Source organism: Stylophora pistillata, chromosome 2, assembly GCF_964205215.1.
Source record: "Stylophora pistillata chromosome 2, jaStyPist1.2, whole genome shotgun sequence".
Classification (NCBI taxonomy): domain Eukaryota; kingdom Metazoa; phylum Cnidaria; class Anthozoa; order Scleractinia; family Pocilloporidae; genus Stylophora; species Stylophora pistillata.
Window position 1 is genome coordinate 58,007,432 of NC_142520.1, and position 21,128 is coordinate 58,028,559.

At 36.7% G+C, this 21,128-nt stretch overlaps 4 protein-coding genes and 2 pseudogenes across 7 annotated transcripts in view; 3 read left to right on the forward strand and 3 right to left on the reverse strand.

Annotated features, from left to right (window-relative positions):
* The window catches only part of LOC111319372 (uncharacterized), a 35,451-nt gene extending 34,741 nt beyond the window's left edge, over positions 1-710 (reverse strand). For both annotated transcript variants that reach the window (XM_088748817.1, XM_088748816.1), the window contains exon 1: positions 168-710. In XM_088748817.1, the coding sequence (XP_088604943.1) occupies positions 168-399 (232 nt within the window). In that variant the 5' untranslated portion in view covers positions 400-710. The remainder of the gene's footprint in view (positions 1-167) is intronic.
* The window catches only part of LOC148740617 (uncharacterized), a 1,045,961-nt pseudogene that overhangs the window by 416,013 nt on the left and 608,820 nt on the right, over positions 1-21,128 (forward strand).
* Positions 2,159-6,652, reverse strand: LOC148740634 (uncharacterized; annotated as a pseudogene).
* On the forward strand, positions 6,515-13,121 carry LOC111341835 (melatonin receptor type 1A-like). 3 transcript variants are annotated; one of them, XM_088750388.1, is made up of 4 exons: positions 6,515-6,640; positions 8,237-8,354; positions 9,155-9,276; positions 11,148-13,121. In XM_088750388.1, exon 4 carries the CDS (start codon positions 11,202-11,204, stop codon positions 12,261-12,263), a length of 1,062 nt encoding a protein of 353 aa, XP_088606514.1. In that variant the 5' UTR covers positions 6,515-6,640; positions 8,237-8,354; positions 9,155-9,276; positions 11,148-11,201; the 3' UTR covers positions 12,264-13,121. The 3 variants fall into 3 exon arrangements, with proteins under 3 accessions (XP_088606514.1, XP_022804594.1, XP_088606515.1); XM_022948859.2 differs by lacking the exon at positions 9,155-9,276; XM_088750389.1 differs by lacking the exons at positions 6,515-6,640; positions 8,237-8,354; positions 9,155-9,276 and adding an exon at positions 8,375-8,578.
* On the forward strand, positions 15,750-17,686 carry LOC111341838 (beta-2 adrenergic receptor-like). Its single transcript, XM_022948862.2, has one exon. It carries the CDS (start codon positions 16,459-16,461, stop codon positions 17,497-17,499), a length of 1,041 nt encoding a protein of 346 aa, XP_022804597.1. The 5' UTR covers positions 15,750-16,458; the 3' UTR covers positions 17,500-17,686.
* Positions 19,296-20,930, reverse strand: LOC111341839 (beta-1 adrenergic receptor-like). Its single transcript, XM_022948863.2, has one exon. It carries the CDS (start codon positions 20,928-20,930, stop codon positions 19,461-19,463), a length of 1,470 nt encoding a protein of 489 aa, XP_022804598.2. The 3' UTR covers positions 19,296-19,460.

Below are 21,128 nucleotides of genomic sequence, written 5' to 3' on the forward strand. Positions count from 1 at the left end.
TGTGTTACACAATCTGCTTCCTAAAAGAAGTGCTGAAATTGCATTTTATATCATGATTGTTTAAGGAAGATAATTCACCACTATAGTTGTTTGGTTGAATCAGGGCAAATGTTTTCCACTCAACGCATGATAAATAGTAAGAAACGTAAATCGGCATGATCACTTACCGCCATTTGTGAGGCAGAGTACACGAAGATCGTGTTTCCCTTGGAATCCAGCCCTATAGTTCGCCCTCGCTCCACAATCCCACTGTACGTAAACAAGCTGTGCTGTACTAGGCGACTTCTTGTCTCGTCCGACTTGAACTACTGTCCCTACAAAACCTTCTCCTCCATCTTGGTTTCCCCATTGCCAATCTTCGCCACGAACAACTCGGATACCTAGAAGATTCATTGCCATGGTTCTACCAGAATTTCCTTGTTACGTTTATACCGACCAGAAATGATTGAAGCCCCTCGAGACCTCTCCTTTTCTAAAGAAAAGGAATGCGAATATATTGCATCAGAAATTTTCCTGTTCGGTGCGGAACCAGTCGGTGAATTATTACGATTCAAATCCCTTTGCCGGTTTCACACAAAGCTTACAAGTTTGATTCTCGATTCTAAATTAAAGAGGATGCATCAGCGAAAACAGTTGCCGATTGAAGCTGTGAAAAAAATGCTTCGTTGGCGATGAAATGGTATTAATTATAAGGATAAAATGCAAACATAAGTTTATTTTTCCCCGAATACTGTATTTATGACAGCATCAACTTTCGGGGATTCCCCCAACACATCAGTCGAGACATCATTGGGTAATCAAAAGTTGCGTTACTGCATGTTCCTTGTCACGATAATTTTAGAAAATCTAAAAAAGATTTAGGAATGGACATATAGAAACAGATAAGGATGGATATATACACTTTGTGGAAAAAAGTAAAGTACTGCATGGATGTCGGATATGTGAAAAAAATCATTTTAACTCCACTGCTCTGCAACAATTGCACACCAGCAATATTTCGATATCTTTCGTAATAATTCGGAATTCAGCGAAGAAAGATCAGATTTCTGAGAGCCATTTGCTTTACAGTTCCCAGAATTATAAACGGAACAGAACAAAGAAAAATCTTGATGAGGAAAAAAGGGGGAAATAAAATTGATCTATCTTGAAATCCTGAAAATTGCGTGCTACGTCAGTTTGTTTGCCGTCCAACATCCATTTTGTACCTGTTATATAAACCTGCTTTATATAAACCTGCTTTAACCTACAAAGTTGTACCAACCCACAAAGCACACATCTTTTATCTGGCACCACTCCTGTTGGATCTACGTCAAACCCTTTTTGAGACGCTCTAGTTACGGTTCCAAGGTGTCTTTTTTTCCTTTTGTACTTACATACCACCTGATATAGAAGGCGGAGCTTCTTTGAAGATCTTTAAGAACTATTTTGTGAGGCGCGTTCAAAACAGCAATACTGCCGCACCTTACATATTGCCACCTTATGTGGCACTTTTGCCGAGCCAGTGATTCTCGTAAAATCGAGCGGATGCAAGAAAGGGGCCTGCGTGCTGCATGCTGCGTGCTGCGTGCTGCGTGCTGTCTTTAGGAGCAATGCTAGTTATCCTGAACTTCTAAAAAGAGCAGAACTCCCTAGTTTGCAGAACAGGAGATTACAAGACATTTGCGTTTTAATGTATAAAGCCAAGAACAATCTATGTCCCTCCTATATTAGTGACATTTTTATTACGCATAGATCTAACTATAGCCTAAGGCAGTCTGATTTCTCCGTTGCCAGGTACAATACGGTAACATATGCCAGGCACTCCCTCCGCCATTGAGGGCCCAATCTCTGGGGAGAATTATCCCCAGACTTGAGAAAAGTTACCACCTTAAAATGTTTCAAAAACAAAATACGTACATCAGATTTAGTTACACTAATGGATAATGGATGCAAGTGCTGTCATCTTTGTAATTCATAGATACATTTGTCATACTGTAAATACCGATATCATTTATACTTGAGCATATATTTAGATATTTTTACCTTAATTTATATTTATTTATGTTGTGTCCCCTAATAAGCACAGGTTTCTAACCTAAGCTAGGAGGTTTCTTTAGACACCTTAATAAAGTTTCATCATCATCATTACCAACTAGCAAGCAAGCAGCCTCGGTTCAGTTTACCGGTAATAATAACAATCATACAACTTGATATTCCTCCCGACTTCCTAATACGGAACAGATCCCAGTTTTTCGTTTCCAGAGAAAGACCAGTCCTTTGGTATCCCACTAGAACCATTCCTTCTTCCAACGCATGCCCTGTACATGCTGACACTGATGAGAGTTCGAATTGAAAAACACGAACGGCGTGTCGGTGGGCAGGATGATGTCGTTTTCAGCGTGTCCATCCGTGCGGCCGCAGTACTCAATTAGAATGTTTTTGACAAACTTGCTATAGGCATTGCTCCCCTGAAATTGTTGTTGTTATCGTTATTTTCATCGTCCCAGCGAATGAAACCAGTTTTGAAACCTGTCGAAAATATCAAAGTATCATGTATATGCTTAAGAGATGAATGAAATATCAGGTTTACAGAAAAATGAGTAGACCAGAGTACAGTACTTGAAAATATAGACGAATGTACCATCTTTCTTATTCTATAAACAAAACTTGAAAATAGTTCAAACGAGATATGAATGACGAATAATCTTCTCGTGTCAGATTTGGTTGTGCGGTAAAATGATCATAAGTACCTTATTTTCTTTAAAAAGTTCAACTCTTTAAAATTCATATTTATCAACAAACTGAGGGTAGGAAACTTGAAGGCCAGTTTTATCATCATATTCCATTTCTTTACTCTCTATTTCTCTTAGCAGGCTCAGATATAGATAATTTAATTAATCTCAATAACAATGGTGTTAACAAGTGATCTCTGGTTTGAAAAGCTAAACGGCATACGAATTTATGCTTTTTTGATTACAAACAATATTAAAGTTGTTCTGCTTATAATTATTAATAATTATTAATAATTATTAATAATTATTTTGTTAACAAAAACAAACCTTCCGGACAGTCTCCTTTCTTGAAGAGACAATATTGTCCTGGTGACCAAGTTACGTCATATTTTGTGTCCTGGGGTCCGTTTCTCGAAAGTCCCGGTAACTGAACGGGCCCGAAGCCAAGTTTTCAAATCAAAATTTAAAGGATAGAAGAGCAGATTCTAGCTCACAAATTAGTCCATTTTGTTTCTTTAGCTGACAGTTTTATTTTATTATTTTCAAAACTTTTGAAATTCCCATCTTGAATGAAAACAGAACAGCTTTACGGGTCCGTTAAGTTGCCGGGACTTTCGAGAAACGGGCCCCTGGGCCTTGGTCTTGACACAGTACGCCTTTTGGTTCGTCCAAATACTCCTTTTACCCGCCAGGTGGTAGGGAAAAGACCAGCTGTTATCAATCTCGTTTTCACGATAACGATACCCATGATGCCATGTGAAACAAGCTTCTTTAGGACAGCCGTGGGTGGTCATGGGAAGGCCATAGGTTCCCTGGGGCCAGGTCAGCGGTATAACTACCGGGGGATCTATGAGAAGAAAGAAAAAGTAAAAAACCAAAAAAAAAAATAAAAAAGGAAAGGGAAAAACGATGAGAAAATCAGACAGGTACAAAAAGTTCTTTAATAATTACAGAAGTTATCTTGATGCATTAACATTTTGTCATAATTTCCGGCACACTTTTCAGGGCCAGATCAAAATTTGTTTCTTTTTGCGTTGTAAAATTCGAATATTGGCCAGTTTTGAAAAAAAATGGAGACAATGAACCTAATTGACTATGAAGAAAAAGAACGATGTTATGTTTTTTCACTCGTGTTATCAAAAAAGTATTAATTTGAATATGAGCGTCCACTACTTAGATTTCCAATGATAATTTAGGAGATTGAGTCCACACGGCAAATTCAGGAAGTTTCCTTGCAGAGGAGAACCCCTCACGATTTTGAGCTGGCGGATTAAGATATCTTTATTTACTAATTGGTGCATTGGCACCCTCCAGCCGCGGATGTTCCTTCAGGATTTGTACCAAATTATTCTTTCTGGACCTCAAAAGTGATTCCGTATGTTTGTACACTGACCCAGATCCTGCATCCGACAATTGGTAAAATTTTCTGTTGAGGGACTCGTACACAGGAACAAGCTTTAATCCTATTGGCTCAGGCATGTCCATCCCTCCAGATGTCAGAACGATTTTGTGTTTCCCAAATTTATCTTCCTGCGTGATCTGTTCACGGAATTTGTCCATGTTAACTGTCAGTGATCCGGAGAAGCCAGCAAGAGATCCCGAAGGTAACACAGAACCCTTAAACTAAGAGAAAACAAATAAACAATATCTCAATTCTCAGCTTCACTTCTTGGTTCAGATGGTGTCAGCCCCACCCCACTCTCCGTGGGGAGATTAGACGTAATTTCTGCAATTGTGACTTTAAAATATCCACTTGAGATGCTTATTGTGCCCGAAAGAGTTAGTTCAAGCCTTAGGCGTATATTATAGCGTACAACGTTTATATGCTTCTCTGGCGAGAGGGTCGGAAATCCCGAGATTATTGTAATTGCAGCGAAAAAAGGCAGGTTCCGTAGCTACTTACATTTTGGATGGCGTGTTTTATAAATTCTGTTTGGCTTTCTTTGGAACGCTCGATAACCTCTCCCAACTCCACTTCAACTACAATGTGCAAAAATTAAATGAAAATCAGTATTTATTATTTCAGAAAAAAACAGCCGAGTTTCATATTATAATAAACCATGCCATCAATAGCTTCGTTGGGTCTGTCAAATTATGATTCTACTTATAATAGTTAGAACGCTGTGCGACTTGTCGAGTCAGAAATGCCATTATAACCCTTAATGATCTGTTTCCAGGTTTTATGATGTTTCAAAAGAGATACAATTTCTTTCTTTCTCTATCGTAAAAAAAAAAAAGGCAAAAATGAATAGCCTTAACACTTCCTAATATCTTAAATATGATAAATTATTCTTTTTAGGGGCTATAGGATTTTGATTGTGTTTCAATAACATTTCCCTGATCCCCCTCCCCCTCCCCCCTCCCCCCTCCCCCCTCCCCCCGAGGCTCTGTATTATTCTAGTAATCTTTTCTCATTGACAGTCAGTTTTCTATAGTCCACCTTTATACTCTGTTTGGTATAAATAACAACTGATCCCTAATGATTTCTTATGTTCCTAACTGACTTACAGTTCCCCATCTTTCAATGAAGTTGAAGTACGTTTGTTTGTTTGTTTGTTCAGAGTAATCATCAGTAAACCACAAACAGCAGTAGCAAAGTCATCAGACACTGGGAATCTCTTGATTGGAGCCAAGTCTAACTGATAACGAGCCCGGCCACAATTTCAGACCTTCTTCTCTTCATAAAACTTATTTTTGTAGGTGCTTTCACTGCTGCGTCATATCGAATCTAAGAAAATGTAACTTTAATGACAATCATAGCGCCATCTATGGGCTAAAACCACACTGCGACTGAGTGGCGATCGAGAGAGGCACAGTTCAGCGTGACGTTTGAAGAAAGCTGCAAAGGATAAAACTTAAATTCTGCCCTCTGGTATTGATCGATAGTAAGTATTGACCTTATAGCAGTGGATAAGGCATGGTATTGATCGATAGTAAGTATTGACCTTATAGCGGTGGATAAGGCATGTTGAAGCTATTTTTGAAGATCGGACTAAGGATTACCTGAAAAGAGAGTAAACTTAAATCAGAGGTCATTTTTGGCCATTTTCGTCTCCAGGATTTGTTTACGACATGAAATAGATAATGGACAACACTGAATTAATATAGAAATTCCAAATAGTTCAAGCTTATTCGACCTCGTAATACATTGATCTTATTGGCGACATTAAATTAAACTGACCAATCACTATCAAAAACCAAAGACGGAGAGCGGCTCCTCTTTACCTTAATTCTTAAGAGAATATTATTATCGAACCCCCGGGATCTATCTTCAACATCACCCTTAAAAATGCCCCTCAAATTGTTCCCGACAGCTGGCTTTGCACTTTTGATGTTTGTCCTTTACTTGACAAGTCGCCCACGATTTACTATTTTAGGCACAATGAATAAAAACTCATTTGTGTCTTTTTAAGACTTATTCCTCGTAAGGTTTATCAATATTTGTCCCCATTGTCATTTAAATTTGTGCAAGAAGTTCACAAGACAAAGAACTCATGTGGTTAAGATATTTAAAGTAATGGTCTCCATAGTCACGTACAGAGCGAGGATTGATGTTACATAATTATGTACATAATACACAGAGTTTTACATCACTGTTTTATGGATGGCTTTGTGGGAATCAAAACTTCAATTTACTTGAAAAAATCATGTTTAACCCAAATGAAATAACTGTGATGGATCAGATAGATTTAACTAGTTCTTTTTGTGTTTCCTCGCCTGCAATATAAAATTAAACTCAATGGATATTGATTTATAATCGAAAGATAATGTGTTTTTTATGTTAATCTGGCAACATAAGTTAATTATTCATAACTCTCGTGATGGGTTTGAAGCAAAGCACTGAGCAACTGCGGGGAACTTCCAATTGCTCCGCGTAAGGTTTAGGAACTGATCAAGGCTTACCAAGGTTTGAAGATAACTTTAAAAAGGTAAGGAAACATGTAATTATCAAGGTCGCAGACTCTGCTCTAATTCTGAAAAAATATTAATTATGTAACCGTGAAATAAGAGGTAACTTTTTTAAACAAAAATTACATTCAAAGTTGTTATTAACTACCCAAAGTCTTTAAGATCCGTGCATCCTTATATTATGACCAAAACATATGACCAATTTGTACTGCGTAGTACATCCAGCCAAAAAATCTTGGTTTTATCATTCTCCCTGGTTTATGCAACAGCTGTTACGTGTATTTGTTACCGACAAAATACTAAACTTTTGCAAGAGTGATATTGTTGGAGGTTGTAAGATTGTAAAATTGATCAAAACATGGCTGAATGAGAGAAGAAAATATCATTTCATAAAAAAGTAGATTGACTAGGGATATGTCCCACCTTTATAGTTCTATGTAAATCTAAAATAATCGCTCTTTTCAAGATATTTTTTAAGCCTTCATTACTTTTCAACGAACAGCTGAAATAATCGACGGACAGGGGCAAAATGCTTTATTCTCAAACTTCAGGCTTCAAAATTAAGTTTCACTCAACATTATTTTCAATGATTGATTTTACTCAATGCATAGTTTTTTCTTTAGGTTTTTCGATCGCGAAAAAATCATATGGTGCAGAAAATGTCAATGATAACTCTCGAAATTATAATTAACATGAACCTCACGGTGTTATGATTCTAGAAAATTTACCATATTTAATGAGTGCACCATGGATATATCCCCTAATTGATGGGAGTTGAACCTTGTGCGAATTACAAAGCCACATTAGGCCAAATATTTTTCAACTGAAACAGTTTCAATGAACTGTGCACTATTTATCGTACAATGGTTTTTCTTTTAAAACTTAAAGTGGGATATACTCGTATCTGATATACAAAATCTTTATTGCTTTCAGCGTAAAAGCCTTTGTAAATGTGGACGCTCAGAAAACTGAATGTTTATATTTTTCTTGAAATGCAATAGGTCTCCTATTGAAAAAATAAGCGTGATAAGTGATAGATGGTAACTGTTCGTGCCTCGGGATACGTGATCCGTAATCCACTATCCGTGATGAGTGGTTCGTGCCACTGATGCGTGATCCGTTCTTCCTACGCGTGCCTACGCATATTCCTGATAAGAATACAAACACAATCTGTTTAAGCATGATGCAGAGCTTACGTTACGTCATTATCAGAATACAAGACCCACCCAAGAATTCAAGTTCTTGCTTAAAGCATACCATCATGGTTTAGTGTACAAATTAGTAACTACAATGATATTTATAAAGTCTTTTCCCTATTTCTCATATTTTGTCTTCACTACATTCAATTATTATGATATGGAATCTGTCTTTGGGGAAAGTTTACGGCAAGGTTATGATGAGCAGGTGTTTTTCCTCTTTCGTAGAATGAAACTTCGCAGCCCAGGACTCGAAGTAAATCGGATCACGTTAAAGCTACATGTAAAACTGCTAAAAAAAAAAGAGAAAAAAAGAAAAAATTGAGGAAGTGTCAGAATACCGTGCGGCAATATGTAAGAATTATTCATTAGTTTTTTTCTATCTCAACTGGCCTCCGCACATTTGTTCTTCATCAATAGGTGCTAAATTTGGTGCATTGAACACTACATGTGATGTGTAGAGTTGGATAAAAGGCATTGTCTTCTACAAGAACATTCTACGGTTACAACTTTAACAAAAGGCAAGTAATAGAGAAAGGTAAGTCGTTTGGAAGGATGTCGAAATTGTAATGACAACGTGCCTTCATGACGTCAAAAGGCTCTCTTCTAAAGGCCAACAAGTATAAAATTGAAGCATATATATTAGTTAGTTTTTTTGCGCATGTTTGACGATTAATCATAAAATACTGAGCGATGAAAACAAAGCCAGCTAAGGCACAGCTTTTTGCTTGGGTTTCGTGACAAAATACGTTAGAGCAGAAAGTAAGTAGTTTTCCATTTGGCCTCAAAGAATAACTTTGTAAGTAGTCATAACAAACTTAGCAAATGATGTTTCCAGAGAACTATTTTGGGAATTGGTTGAAGCCATCAGAATTTTTATTGGAACACAAACCTCTTTGCGCTTACTGCACCAGTTTTTTAAATCAGCCATTGAATCATCCCTCATGTAGGGACGAATGCTTAACTGTAATGAGTCAGATCACTCTGTTACAAGGGAGATAGATTCTACAGATGAATTTTTTTAAGGGACAATAATGTGAAGCACATTGGTAAGGAACAGTGTAGGCGATCAGTTACTTTTATTCTGGGTTCTCAGTAATTGAAGGCGGCCACTAGTTGTTCATTTCACGTTAAAAAGGCTTCTGTCACATAGCTTACGTATGTGCAATCTTTCTCAAGACTCAAGAGAGGTAAAATTAATAAATTCATTGAAGGTCACATTCCGATATTAAGTGACCTTAAGTTAGGGGTGAGTTTTTCGTTGTTGTCGAGTTAATTCGCGGCTTTGATCAGTGGTATCTGTTGTTTTCTATTTTGGTAAATTTTTCAATATTGCAGCCTTTTGGTTTCGGTGGAACATTGTTGAAATCTTTGTGGTTTCAACTAGACCTCTGATATCCTGCTATTAATTCTAACCGAAAGAGCCCGTGGTCACGGTGTAAACTCAACATTTCACGAAGGTAATGCTTTCTTTTTAGTATCTATTTCTGGCTTGGTCTACTTTGAACATCTAAAATGTTCAGCTTTGAAAATTTAGTATTTTTAAACAACACGCTGTTATATAAACTTAATGAAGTTCGTTGTAGTCAACGCGTTGAGACATTTCTGACCTAGAGAGAAGGCGCCTGTTTACTTTTAAGAATGTTAATGATTCAGAGAGTTCTTGATTGTGGTAGCCTCAGTACCATAAAAATCTCTAAAAATGATCTTGGACGTTATTAGGAAAAGCATTTCTGTTTGTATTTATTAAGCTACGTGACCTGTGCTAAGTGTAATAGGTTACTTATGTAGTCCACTATTAGGTTATGGCTGTAATTGCGATTACATTATAACGAAAACCTTGACAACTTATTTTAATGGCTCTTTGAGGCCAGAAAATGACCAAGACGTCAAGGTACGATTTTTATCATTTCATCATCACGTACTGGCGGGACAAAAAGTGAGATGAGCCTCCCCACGAAGGGTGGAGGCGATAATTACCGAAGGAGAAGGACCTCAGAATTAAAATAGAAATGATAAACAGAAATTTTGTTTATGCCGTAGTTAAATGAGATTTAACTGAAACATTTTATAACACATATCAAGTGTATTCGATGAAATTCTTCATGAAATTGATATTTCCCAGGTTGACTTCAATCACCTTTAGTTTTGGCTGAAATTTTTAAAGATGTTATTTGAGCTGCTGGTTATAAATAGCACCTTCGTTTTCTGACTACCAGTTTCCATTTGGGAAGTAACTATTTTGGCTCCTTTCAAAATTATAACCCAAGGACAACTGGTAAAATAAAAGTTGTAAAAGAACTTAGGCGTTGAGTTCTAAGAAAATTGTTTTCATTATGCTTTGTCTCCCATTGTGTTTACTGATTGTGCTTTGCTATTTCTTAGTGTTCAACATTCAACGAATAATCTGACAAAATGATTTCTTTAGACAAGTTTAAACTTGTTTAAACAAGTTACACCTCATGTAAATTACACGCCACCTAGTCAAAATAAAATGATTACAGACTTTCTTGATGTACAGATGTTTCAATCTTTCTGGAATCGCACAGTTGACTCTTTAATTAGTTTGTCTTTTTCTGTGTCTGATAAAATTACTCGTTCAGAAATCCGTTTTAGCCTTTGTAAACTTATACCATCTAGTAAAAATGAAATTATTACTTCCTTGAAGCGCACAAATTTCGATTGTTCTGGAATAGTAGAATTGGCTCTTGGTATGAATTGTCTGTTTCTGTTTGCTATCATAAGGTTTCACTTCAGTTTTTTGTTATCTTTGAAGAAGATTTTGAATTTGCATAATATATTAAGAATCGCTCCTCTTCTACAACCCCAATTATAAGTCAAACAAGATGTTTGGGAGAGCTTTCTTATGAGTGAAAAACGCAATTATTCCATGTGAAGAAAACAAAAACAAAAGAAAAAAAACCTGTGAAAGAAGACCTCTAATCAATGTCTTTGTGTTCTATCGTAAGCATTGGAGTGAAAAACATTACAATGAAAATTGCTTAGGGAAAAGGTTTCATTCAAAATATGATAAACGCGAAAAACAAAATTGTGACATAATATTCATACAGATTTAATGGTCACTTTCTCGTTCTGGCTGGAGGCAAGACTGATTGTCAACTTTCTAGAGGCAGCTGAATTTGCTTGTTTAGTTTAGGTAAATAATTAATTGTAGTGAAGAAAGGCTTTGACATCATATCAGCAACTTCACATTTAATATATTTGTAATGTCAGTCAAATCGTGCCCATGAAAGCAAATCGCATATCACTTCGCATCATTTGAGCGATGCACGAATCTCAATGTTTCTCTCTGATTGTTTTTTTCGTTTAGGGCAAGAAGCTTCGAAGAATTTTCATCCTCATCCACTGCATCCAAGCACTCGCTATGTCGTCTAGTCTTGGAGACAGAAAAAATGGAGTAATTGTTGCGGAGGCCAGCAGTCTGATCATTCTGAATGTGGTGTCGTTAGTCGGTAATTTTCTCATATGTTGGACTGTGTTTCGCAGTAAGAGTCTCCGAACCACTACCAATCTTTACATCGTTGCTTTAGCTGTTGGTGATCTCAGCTCAGCCATATTTGTGATGCCAATCTCATCCGCGGTCTTGATTACAGGAGATTGGCGGTTCGGTGATTTTTATTGTAACATTCAGGGTTTTTTTGTCGTACTGAACATATATGTCTCACCTAGTCTGATGACTTTAACGGCTTTCAACCGATACGTGAGAATTGTGAGGACAAAAATGTATCCCAGACTTTTTTCCTTGAGAAAAAGCAAAATTTGGATCATCGCCGTGTGGTGTGTTGTGATCGCGTACATCTTGATACAGGTTTTCGGGGGAAACCAGGCCATCCGATTTGTTCCTGGATACGCAGTTTGCTCCACGACTCATCTCAAAGAAACGCAGAAAATCGTTCATTACAGCATCGTTATCCCAGTTTTTGTTGTGGCTCCCATTGTTATTACATCATTCTGCTATTACAAGATTTTCCAAACCATCAAACTTCATAACAAGAATGTAATGCCGTCGTTAGAAGGCAGCAGTGACAATTTCTCTCGAGCGAAAATCTCTAGGCGTGAGTTGAAGATCAGCATGTCCCTATTTGTCGTAGTAATTGTGTTTGCATTTTGTTGGATCCCGTTATGGGTTCTGGCTCTTCTGTTTCGCTTCAAACTCGTTAAGAGTCTACCAAGAAACGTGGCTTTGTTCGTCAGTTTCTTAGTGTTTTTCTCTTCCACCATAAATCCATTCATTTACGCTGGTATGAACAGGTATTTCCGGCGTGAGATCCGTCATGTCTGTGTGCCAGCGAGTAAACATGAACCAGTCTCAGAGCGAACAAGACCAAGTGGAAAAACAGATGAGGAGTTAGATGAACCAAACCAAGCGTGTATAAATGGAGTGGAGCTGCAAGTTAAAGCCGCTTCTAATGAAAACACAGATTAGCCAGTGAATACTTATAATCAATGGGGAAAGAAGAATCCATCTTATTTAATACTATATGTACAAAAACGAATTTATTCAATTGTCATCATGTTGATTAATCGACCGGCCATGCAAAATGAATCCTACACTATGTCATTAAAACCTTAATATCAGAATAACACAAGAGATATGGCTTTAAAGAATGGCTTTTATGATTGAATTAAATAATAGACCGATATCAAAAGTTAATGAGGGATAATTTTCCACGCATCAGGACTCGATATCCTCTGTTGCATCTTTCGGGTGATCTGAATTCAAACTACTATATATTTACTCCTGCTTTTGCAAATCAAACTAGCTACTCAAAAAAGGCAAAAATCCTTTCATGAACTTGTTAATAATATTGGCGGACATTTACAGTTTAGTAAGGTAAGCAAGCTTGATGAATGTATTTCTAAACTGCTCAGATTGAATATAAGGATCAATCCAAATGCGAGTAGAATTCATCACATCATGGGGTTATGAATATTTAATAGCAGTCCTAACTTGATTCTTAACTGACGAGGGATATCAACCTTAATGAATATTTTAAGTTGTACACTGAAATTATAACCAGGGGTAAAGAACTATTCACCCTAATGGTTTTTTATGAAGCATGATGCGTAATTGAATCCTAACGATCTGTTGCCAGGGTAATCTTAGTAATTAAGAACATACTAAATACTGGTCACCAGGTATCATTTGTACATTTTTAGGTTTAGTCATTATTTATAAATATGATTGGTTTCAGTATTTTCAGTGTAGATTTTAGAAGGCTGCCGCAATGTTATGTTGATGCAATTAAACCAAAATTTTTCAAAAATGACAGTAATGTGAAAAGTTCAGTTTGTTGTTTTTTCTCTAACCCGCGGACGAAAGATAATTCATGCATACTATGTCTTTTTTTTTATTTTTATCCTAACAATTTTATCCTGCGCGATAAAAAAAAATCGAACAAAATCAAACAAAATCTCCTCCAAGCAAAACGAAAAAAAGCATAAACTTATAAATTGAATTTTACTCTTAAAAAACAAAAAAGGCAAACAAAAAATTGAACAAATAGGTAGAAAAAACCGGTGACAGGACACGGCAATGGTCTGCTAACTAAATACCAAGTTACAATACAAGGAATGCGCCTGCTCTATGTGTTTTGCCGCTGGGGTTCATTACTTTTACCTTCCTCTTAGTATGAACCGATCAGGTTTCGAAAGAATGGGATGCTCTCCAAGCACAATGAAGGCCAAAAGTATGGTTCTATTGAAGTTAAAATTTTATTCTAACCGGGACAACTACGGTTATTACGATGTTACTTATTTTCGAAAAATTAAGACCTTTTTTCCAAAAGAGAATTTAAAGCTTGACCGTCATCATGCGCGAATAGTGACGTCCATCCGTGCTGCAACTGACAAAATTGTAAGTCGCTGGATGCTCCCAAGAAACAAATGTTTCACACAAAATGAAACAGCTTAGCTTACATTCCTAATCATCAGATACCAGGGAAATCAGCTAAGGAAAAGGGAAACGGCCGGAAAAGGGCTCACTTGCTAATACTGCGAATAAATTGGAAACCGTCTCGTTATCTTTGAGTACCAAATTATAAAACACCTTCAGATACATCGGAAGGAATGAAAGAGCGTAAAGACCGTGAGCAGCATTGCAACTGAGCTGAGAGATTTGTGAAAAGAAAAGATTTTCACTAAGAAAGAAAATCATGTAGGTTCTTGATGGTATATTCTGGCAAGTGCAAGAGTTAAGGAGTACATTAAATATATTCAATTAATTTTACACGATTTAAGGTTTCAATTTTAGCGATGTTACTTTTCTGCATTTCAAACGGAGCCTCTATTGCTTACGAAAAAAGGAATAAGTTTTCACAGCGTACGTGTAAAATGGCCGATTTTTGACAAAATTATTTCATTTACAGCTTAAGAATGATTCCCCGTCAGAATAAATGTCTTATTGAATGGGAAGGTCATCAAACATCCACAAATACCTTGAACGATTCATGGCAGCTTTCATAATCATACGGAATAAAGACAAAAGATCTGAATTTCCAAAGTCAGAAGGAGCCTCATGATTGAGTTAAAAATACCCAGGCTCATTATCATCATTATTCCATTTTTGTTAGCTACTTGGAACGCTCACTGAAATAAATCTTGATCTTCAAATAGATCCAAGCTATTTCCAGATCAAACTCAAGTCCCAGAGAAGGAAAGCAATTGAGGATTCCAAAAAGGATTAAAAGATTTCAAACAGAAACTCTTACTAGGCTGAGACAATTTTTGGAAAATAATTTATACCGAAGGCTGTTCCTTGTTTGTTTTTTAAGACAAATATTGACCCCCCATGCCGGATAAGGCCTTATCCTTGAAAAACGAAATCCTATATCCAATTCAGCGCCAGTTATTCGTGATACCTAAAATATTTTCAATCTTTAATTTTTTTTAATTTTTAAGTTTTTACCTGTAAAACTGAAAAACTGAAAATTAATTAGTGGTCCTTTTTGGCAGAAGTATTTAGGACCATGATTAGAAATATTGTTTTGCTTATTGAATTATCCGCGTATTCATCAATTTTAGAACAGGAAAAATAGATAATATCTGGTTCGTTGGAGTCATGATGGTTTTACAGTAGGTCCCTAATGCACTATGCGTAAAACCTACAGCCAAATTGCAGATTAAAAACACGATTAGCGTTATCTTCCGCTTCAAATTCATTATTTGTTATTTCTTTTTCAATAAAAGAGCAGTTAAGACATTTTACTGAAATAGTTTTTGACTCACAAGCTGCAAATAAAAGGGGAAGAAAATGCTGTTGTCTGCTAAATACTCACTGGTACAATAATCGCTATTTCTTGCTAATGACTTGTATGCTTTTTTAAACTAATGAATGGCATTAAAGATCAAGTATTCGGCTCGTTTGCTTCATTAGGGAGTATACACTGGTCGAATTTAGAATCCGCATGGTTCTAATGGATTTAAATAATATCATACGATCTCAAAGCCTTAACTTAGTGATTCCACTCACGCACTCACTCTACGAGGTTCATTTTAAGTAAAGGATTTGAGCTTTTACTGAGTCCAAAATTGTATCACATATTTATCAGTAGCAAAGCTTTTTTTCGAAATTTGAAATACGATCATTCCTTTTTTGCCTTATGAAAGAAAATTGTGATTAAGTATTTGGTGTGATTAATCATTTTTGGTAATTTTCTCTCTTTGTTTTTATTTTGTCCCCAATAGTGTAAAGATGTTTGGTTTTCAACGCAAACGTAAATTTTACGTACTATTTCTTATCATGACGGCTCTTTGCTTGATCTTTAAATTCATTTATTCATAATGTAATGTATTAATAGCGAGCGATAAAAGCCGCAATGAAAAAGCTATATTATTCAACTTACAAGCACACAGGCATTGAAAGGAACTCCCAGAGTATTTAGTTGTCATAGTTATCATCAATCGACTCAGATGAAGCAGGAGATAAAAGGATTATCACTGACTATCATCATTCGACCCATCTATTTGTATTAGCAATGTCCAAATTGAATTTATTTTCTTTTTAAGGCCAGTTGATGCAGAAAACAAAATCTATCGCAGATGTATTACACCTCGGTAACTGCGCACAGCGTGATGCTTACTGATTTGACACGGCCTGGCAAAATAGAAACTCGTATTTATCTGCTGAAAACGCGTTTTGTATTGATGGTTGTTTCTGTGATAATAAAAGGAAAGGAAACATTTTGAGGGCAATGTCTTCCAGCTGTTGAAAATGAAAGAAGAATAGGACAAAAGAAAATAGCAACGCGTCAAAGGCTGCTCTGTAAATGGACATTACTATTGGATGAAATTGAAATAAGCTTTAATTAACGAAAGGCTTGCGCCACAAATTAACATATACTTTGAAACAAAATTAAAGCATGTTTACAGTACAAAACGTGTTTTCCTGATAAAGATGAAGGGGAATATTTGTTTTCACTTAGTTCAGACACGAACTTGACACGAGTCTAAACAGTCATCGCGAAAAATCTTGCGCTCTACAGCACTTCAAGACCACAGCATCGAACAAGCACAATAATATAATTTATAGCTACCTCTGTGTTTGATCAGATCAAAACTCTCGCTATACAGGAGATTAGTTCAAGATAAATCTCGTTAACGTGGCTGGAATAGTGGAACTAATGGAGAAAAATCAGTCATGTGAAAGAAATTTGACTGGTACCTTTAAGAAGGAGGCCAACAAAACCGGTGAAGATTCGCCTGAACTCGGCTTGGATTACAGCGTCCCTCTGACAGTAATAGGCTTCGCTGTGTTGGTTTCAAATGGCCTTGTTTGTATACTTTTCTGCCGGTTTCGTACCCTTCGAACGATAACAAATACTTTCATTGTCAGCCTGGCGATAAGCGATCTCATGGTGGCCACCGTCTTCCTCCCGACATATCTAGCTGGTCTGGCAGTCAGTCCCTATATTATTGCCTACATACTGTTTGCATATCTTTTTAATTTCTGTGGCATAACTTGGGACAGGTACCAAGCCGTTCTCAACCCCCTCATGTACAGGTCAGTGATAACACGTGCGATCGTTTACAAAATCTTGGCCTTGGTGTGGACCATACCTTTATTATTGGCGATCATACCAATTTTCTGGGAGTATCGGAACGGTGTTAAATTACTGGCAGGACGTATTTACCAAGGAGTCTTGGTTGCTCTGGTCACCCTGTGTTCAGGGTTTATCTGCTGGGCGTATGGAAGGATTTTTGGTGCCACGCGACGTCAAGTAAAACAAATGATTGAAATGCATGAAACAAACGCACGGTTTGAACACAAAGTCCCGCCCGACAGACAATCAGGGCGATCAATGCGAAAGAGACGGTCAATTACCATTTCCACTGAAGTGAAAGCAGCCAAAGTTTTTGCTCTTGTAGGAGGAACCTTTGCAGTTTGTTGGCTACCTTTGATAATTATCAACGTGTTTTCCGCATTAGGGTATTCCCACATAATTCCAATTGCATTTCTCCACGTCTCCCTTTTTTCACTAGTTGGAAATGCTTTAGCCGACCCTTTAATTTATTCATTTTACAAATCGGACTATAGACGAGCTTTTAAGCGATTTTTTTGTGGTAAAAAACAAGATAACGACAAATTTGGGAACTCAATCACTACAAGGAATTCTGTTCTGACAGAAGAAAACAGTGATAAAATAGACGAAAATCTTATTTAGGGAATATTATTCATGAACTGGAAAAGCAGCATTTTGAAACTAATTGCAATGTATTATCTTCAAGCTGGTTTTTATCGCTAGGAAAATTGAGTTTTATGAAAACATCAGCGTACAATTTCAACGTGTCAATAAAGATAACATTTAACAATAAATGTTTTGTGTCATTTCAAATACTGTTTATGCCATCATATTTTCATCTGTTTATATTCCAGTTTCGGCCGATGCTAATGACTCTCAGTATACAAGCACTGAGGTTGTAACGTGTTTAAAGATATCAAACAAAGGCTTTTGAACTTTTAGACCAGACCTCGATCAACTTTGTTAATAGCTTTCTCCAGTAACATAAATCAATACATTTCAAAATGGAAATGACATAATGCGTTTTAACATAAATTTAATATTTTTCAAAGAATCATTAACCCTATAAAGTAAATGGAAATGACTCTTAGTCGGAAAACAAAAGTATAACGCTGTGGGCCAGGGCTAAGTTATATAAGACAAACGAAGATTCCTACCTCTTAGAGACCGTCGCATTCGATCCATTTTTGGCATAGAATCGGAGTTACCCTCAAGCACTCATGACGACCTCGTTAAGAGTAACTCAATAACAAGGCTAAGTTGGGTATTCGCTCCGACGAAGGGCTAACGCTCGAAACGTCAGCTTTTGTAATCGTTACGGTGGCCAATTTACCATTTCAACTTTGTTGATATATCCAAATTATTCTAACTTAGGTATTGACTGTCTTTTGAGCTCCTGTAAATGCTTGATGAGGACGATGCAATTAGAACCCTTCCAAGTGAATGTTGCTCGATATCAAGTCTATTTACTTCTATACCCTCTTCATTTTCTCGGTTGGGCTAAGATTTAGAAGATTGTTTACCTAGTTTTATCCGGAAAAGGGAATTTTACGGCGGAAACTGCAGTGATGTTGTTGAGAAAGGGGTCACCCTGAAAAGTTTTCAGCTTCACCATCGCTTCTAAATTAGTTTAAAACCCTTAAATTGAAAGCAACTTGACCACGGAATCATTTCCGAAATGATACGTACAGGTAAGTTCCCGATTTGGAGTGTATTACAGCTGGCTGAACCACATCATTTGAGCAATATTTCGGTTTAGTTTAAACTGTCGTCTCATTTTAATTTTGTTTCACCTAGATGTTTTGGGACCCACTTCGAAATTGTGTTTTTACGCTCCAGCATAATTATCGTCTAAATTATATTAAATTCTCTTCCCTGGTATTGTTCTTTTCCACGAAAGTTAAAATCCTCGTTCTTAGGTATCGCAAGTCGTAGTTTTCTAGCTAAATCGTTCAAACTAATGTTCTAAAAGCGTTATAGAAAGAACATGACTAAAAGAAAAATAAGCTACAAAAGAAATTGAGATTTATGTTAATTAAAGATTGTTGCATGTCTGATCTCATACAATAGTTTTAATTTGCTTTCCATTGGAAAATCAAGTCTCACTCAGCGACAATTTTCTATTAATAATAATCCTGAGCGGAAAACAGTTAATTTAATCCATTTTTCATAGGACGAGGGATATTTCCTACGAGCTGCTTTGTGCTTCATCGAGGTTGGTTTCCGTTCGTACAGGTCTGAGTCCTTCAAGGGTTGAAAAGAAAAAAAGGAAAAAGGAAAAAGATAATGACGTAACAGATATCGATTTACAGCTCGACATCTGCTACCTGCCAAGTTCTTTTTAAAGAGGGAATTTTCTTTGCCTCTCTGCGAGTCCTGCGAGTAAGTGTTAAACAAACTATCGGGTTGATACAACTACTAAATAAATAATATAAATAAATAAATTCGTCTTTATTAAAAAACTATCCGATAAAATTGCATATCTAATGTTACAGTAAAAATATATATTGATGGGAAAAATTACAATGATTAAATCGAATAAAAATGATCAGAAATACATATGGGGTGTTTACACAGCTAGACTATATTTAAAAATTAATCTATTAAAAAAAGCTATGTTTAAAACGTTCAGTGTTAATGTTGGGCCTGACAATGGATTTCCTTCGAGTGTTTACAATATAGTCTTTGTACCTTGGAAGAAGGCTTTTTAATGGATGGTCATCATGCTTGAGGTTATAAAAAAGGTGTCTGTCGCTTTTCTCCAAAAGTTCATATATGTTGCAATTGACCGACGTATAGCGCCTCTTATAGCATCTTTTTAAAAACCTTTGTATAACAGTAAGTTTGGAAACACTTGCAGCATAAACTGAAAAACCGTATAATAACTTAGGGATCACAATTGAATTAAAGAGGTGGTCTATTTCATCTTGTGTATATCCTCCTTGACGCAGGCTTCTGCTGACAAATAAATACGTGTTGGCTTCATGGAGCTTGGCCTTGACATGCATGCTGAACTTACAATTACCTTGAAATGTGACGCCCAATAAAGAAATGTTATTATATTGTTTGATATTGTGAGACATTGGGTAGACTGTTGAATTGCCTTTCTTACTCATAACTAGCTCCTTACACTTACTAGTGTTACAATGCATGCCGTTTGCAACAGTCCAACTACTGAGATATACAAATGAGGTGTAGGCTACATAGGCTCCTCGTCGAAGGCTGCCTGTACCCAGTACTGCATTTATGAAATCCACTGTTATAACAGGAGGCCAGCAGATTACGAACGTAACGACGAGGACAAGAAGCATTTTTGTCATTCGAAGCTCTTCTGAGCTCAAACTCCTAGACTGCTGCGAACGGATAGTGTTTCTCGCGGCCATTACATGCTCTTTCACCATGCGGAAAACTTTGTAATAGCATACAGTGATAAGAACCATGGGCAGGATTGTGCAAACGAACAGCAAGGAAAGAATAAAGACCTTGTTTTCAATTCTTTTATCCGGATCAAAGGTCAAGAAGCAAGAAGCTTTTCGTGGGCGAAAGATGTAAGTAAATAAGCCACCGAAAAGTGGTGAAATGGTCAGAATCAAGGGCGCAAAGATAACTGCACAAATCACTGCGATGGTAAACCTTTTGGTGAACAATTTCCGATAAAGTCCTGGTTTAATAACACAGAAATACCGATTAACAGCCATCAGAGTCACCATATGAAGTGAGATCCACAAAGGGCAAATTGCGAAAATTCCTTGGGATATACAAACCGCGTCACTGAAGATAGAAGCTGTGAATGGCATAACCAATGATGCTGTGAGTATATCAGCCACTGACAAACAAACCAAAAACATGTTTGTCACAGTTCGAAGACCTGGATTTCTAAATATCGCCAAAATCAAGACAAGGTTACCGAGGAAAGCTGCCAGAATAATCAGCAGTATAAAACAAGACTCGAACGCTACAACCCCTCGGCTTCTGTTTTCCAAATCCGTATGTAATGGTACTAGATTTCCTCCTCCATTTTCGATCTTAAGTCGGAAAAATGACGACAAAAAGACTCTCGACTGTGGTGTCATTAGATACACAGCTGCTATATAATTATGTTGGTAAGTTACAGTGATGTCAATAACAAACTTGAGAAATTTCTTCGTTCCGATTGGCTGAGTGCAATACAGTTTGTAGGTAATGCAGTACAAAAAAGTGTTAATTCAGTGCTGAATAAGGTGACAAATTGTTCAGACAGGTTTAGAAACTGAAAACAAAGAGGAAAACAA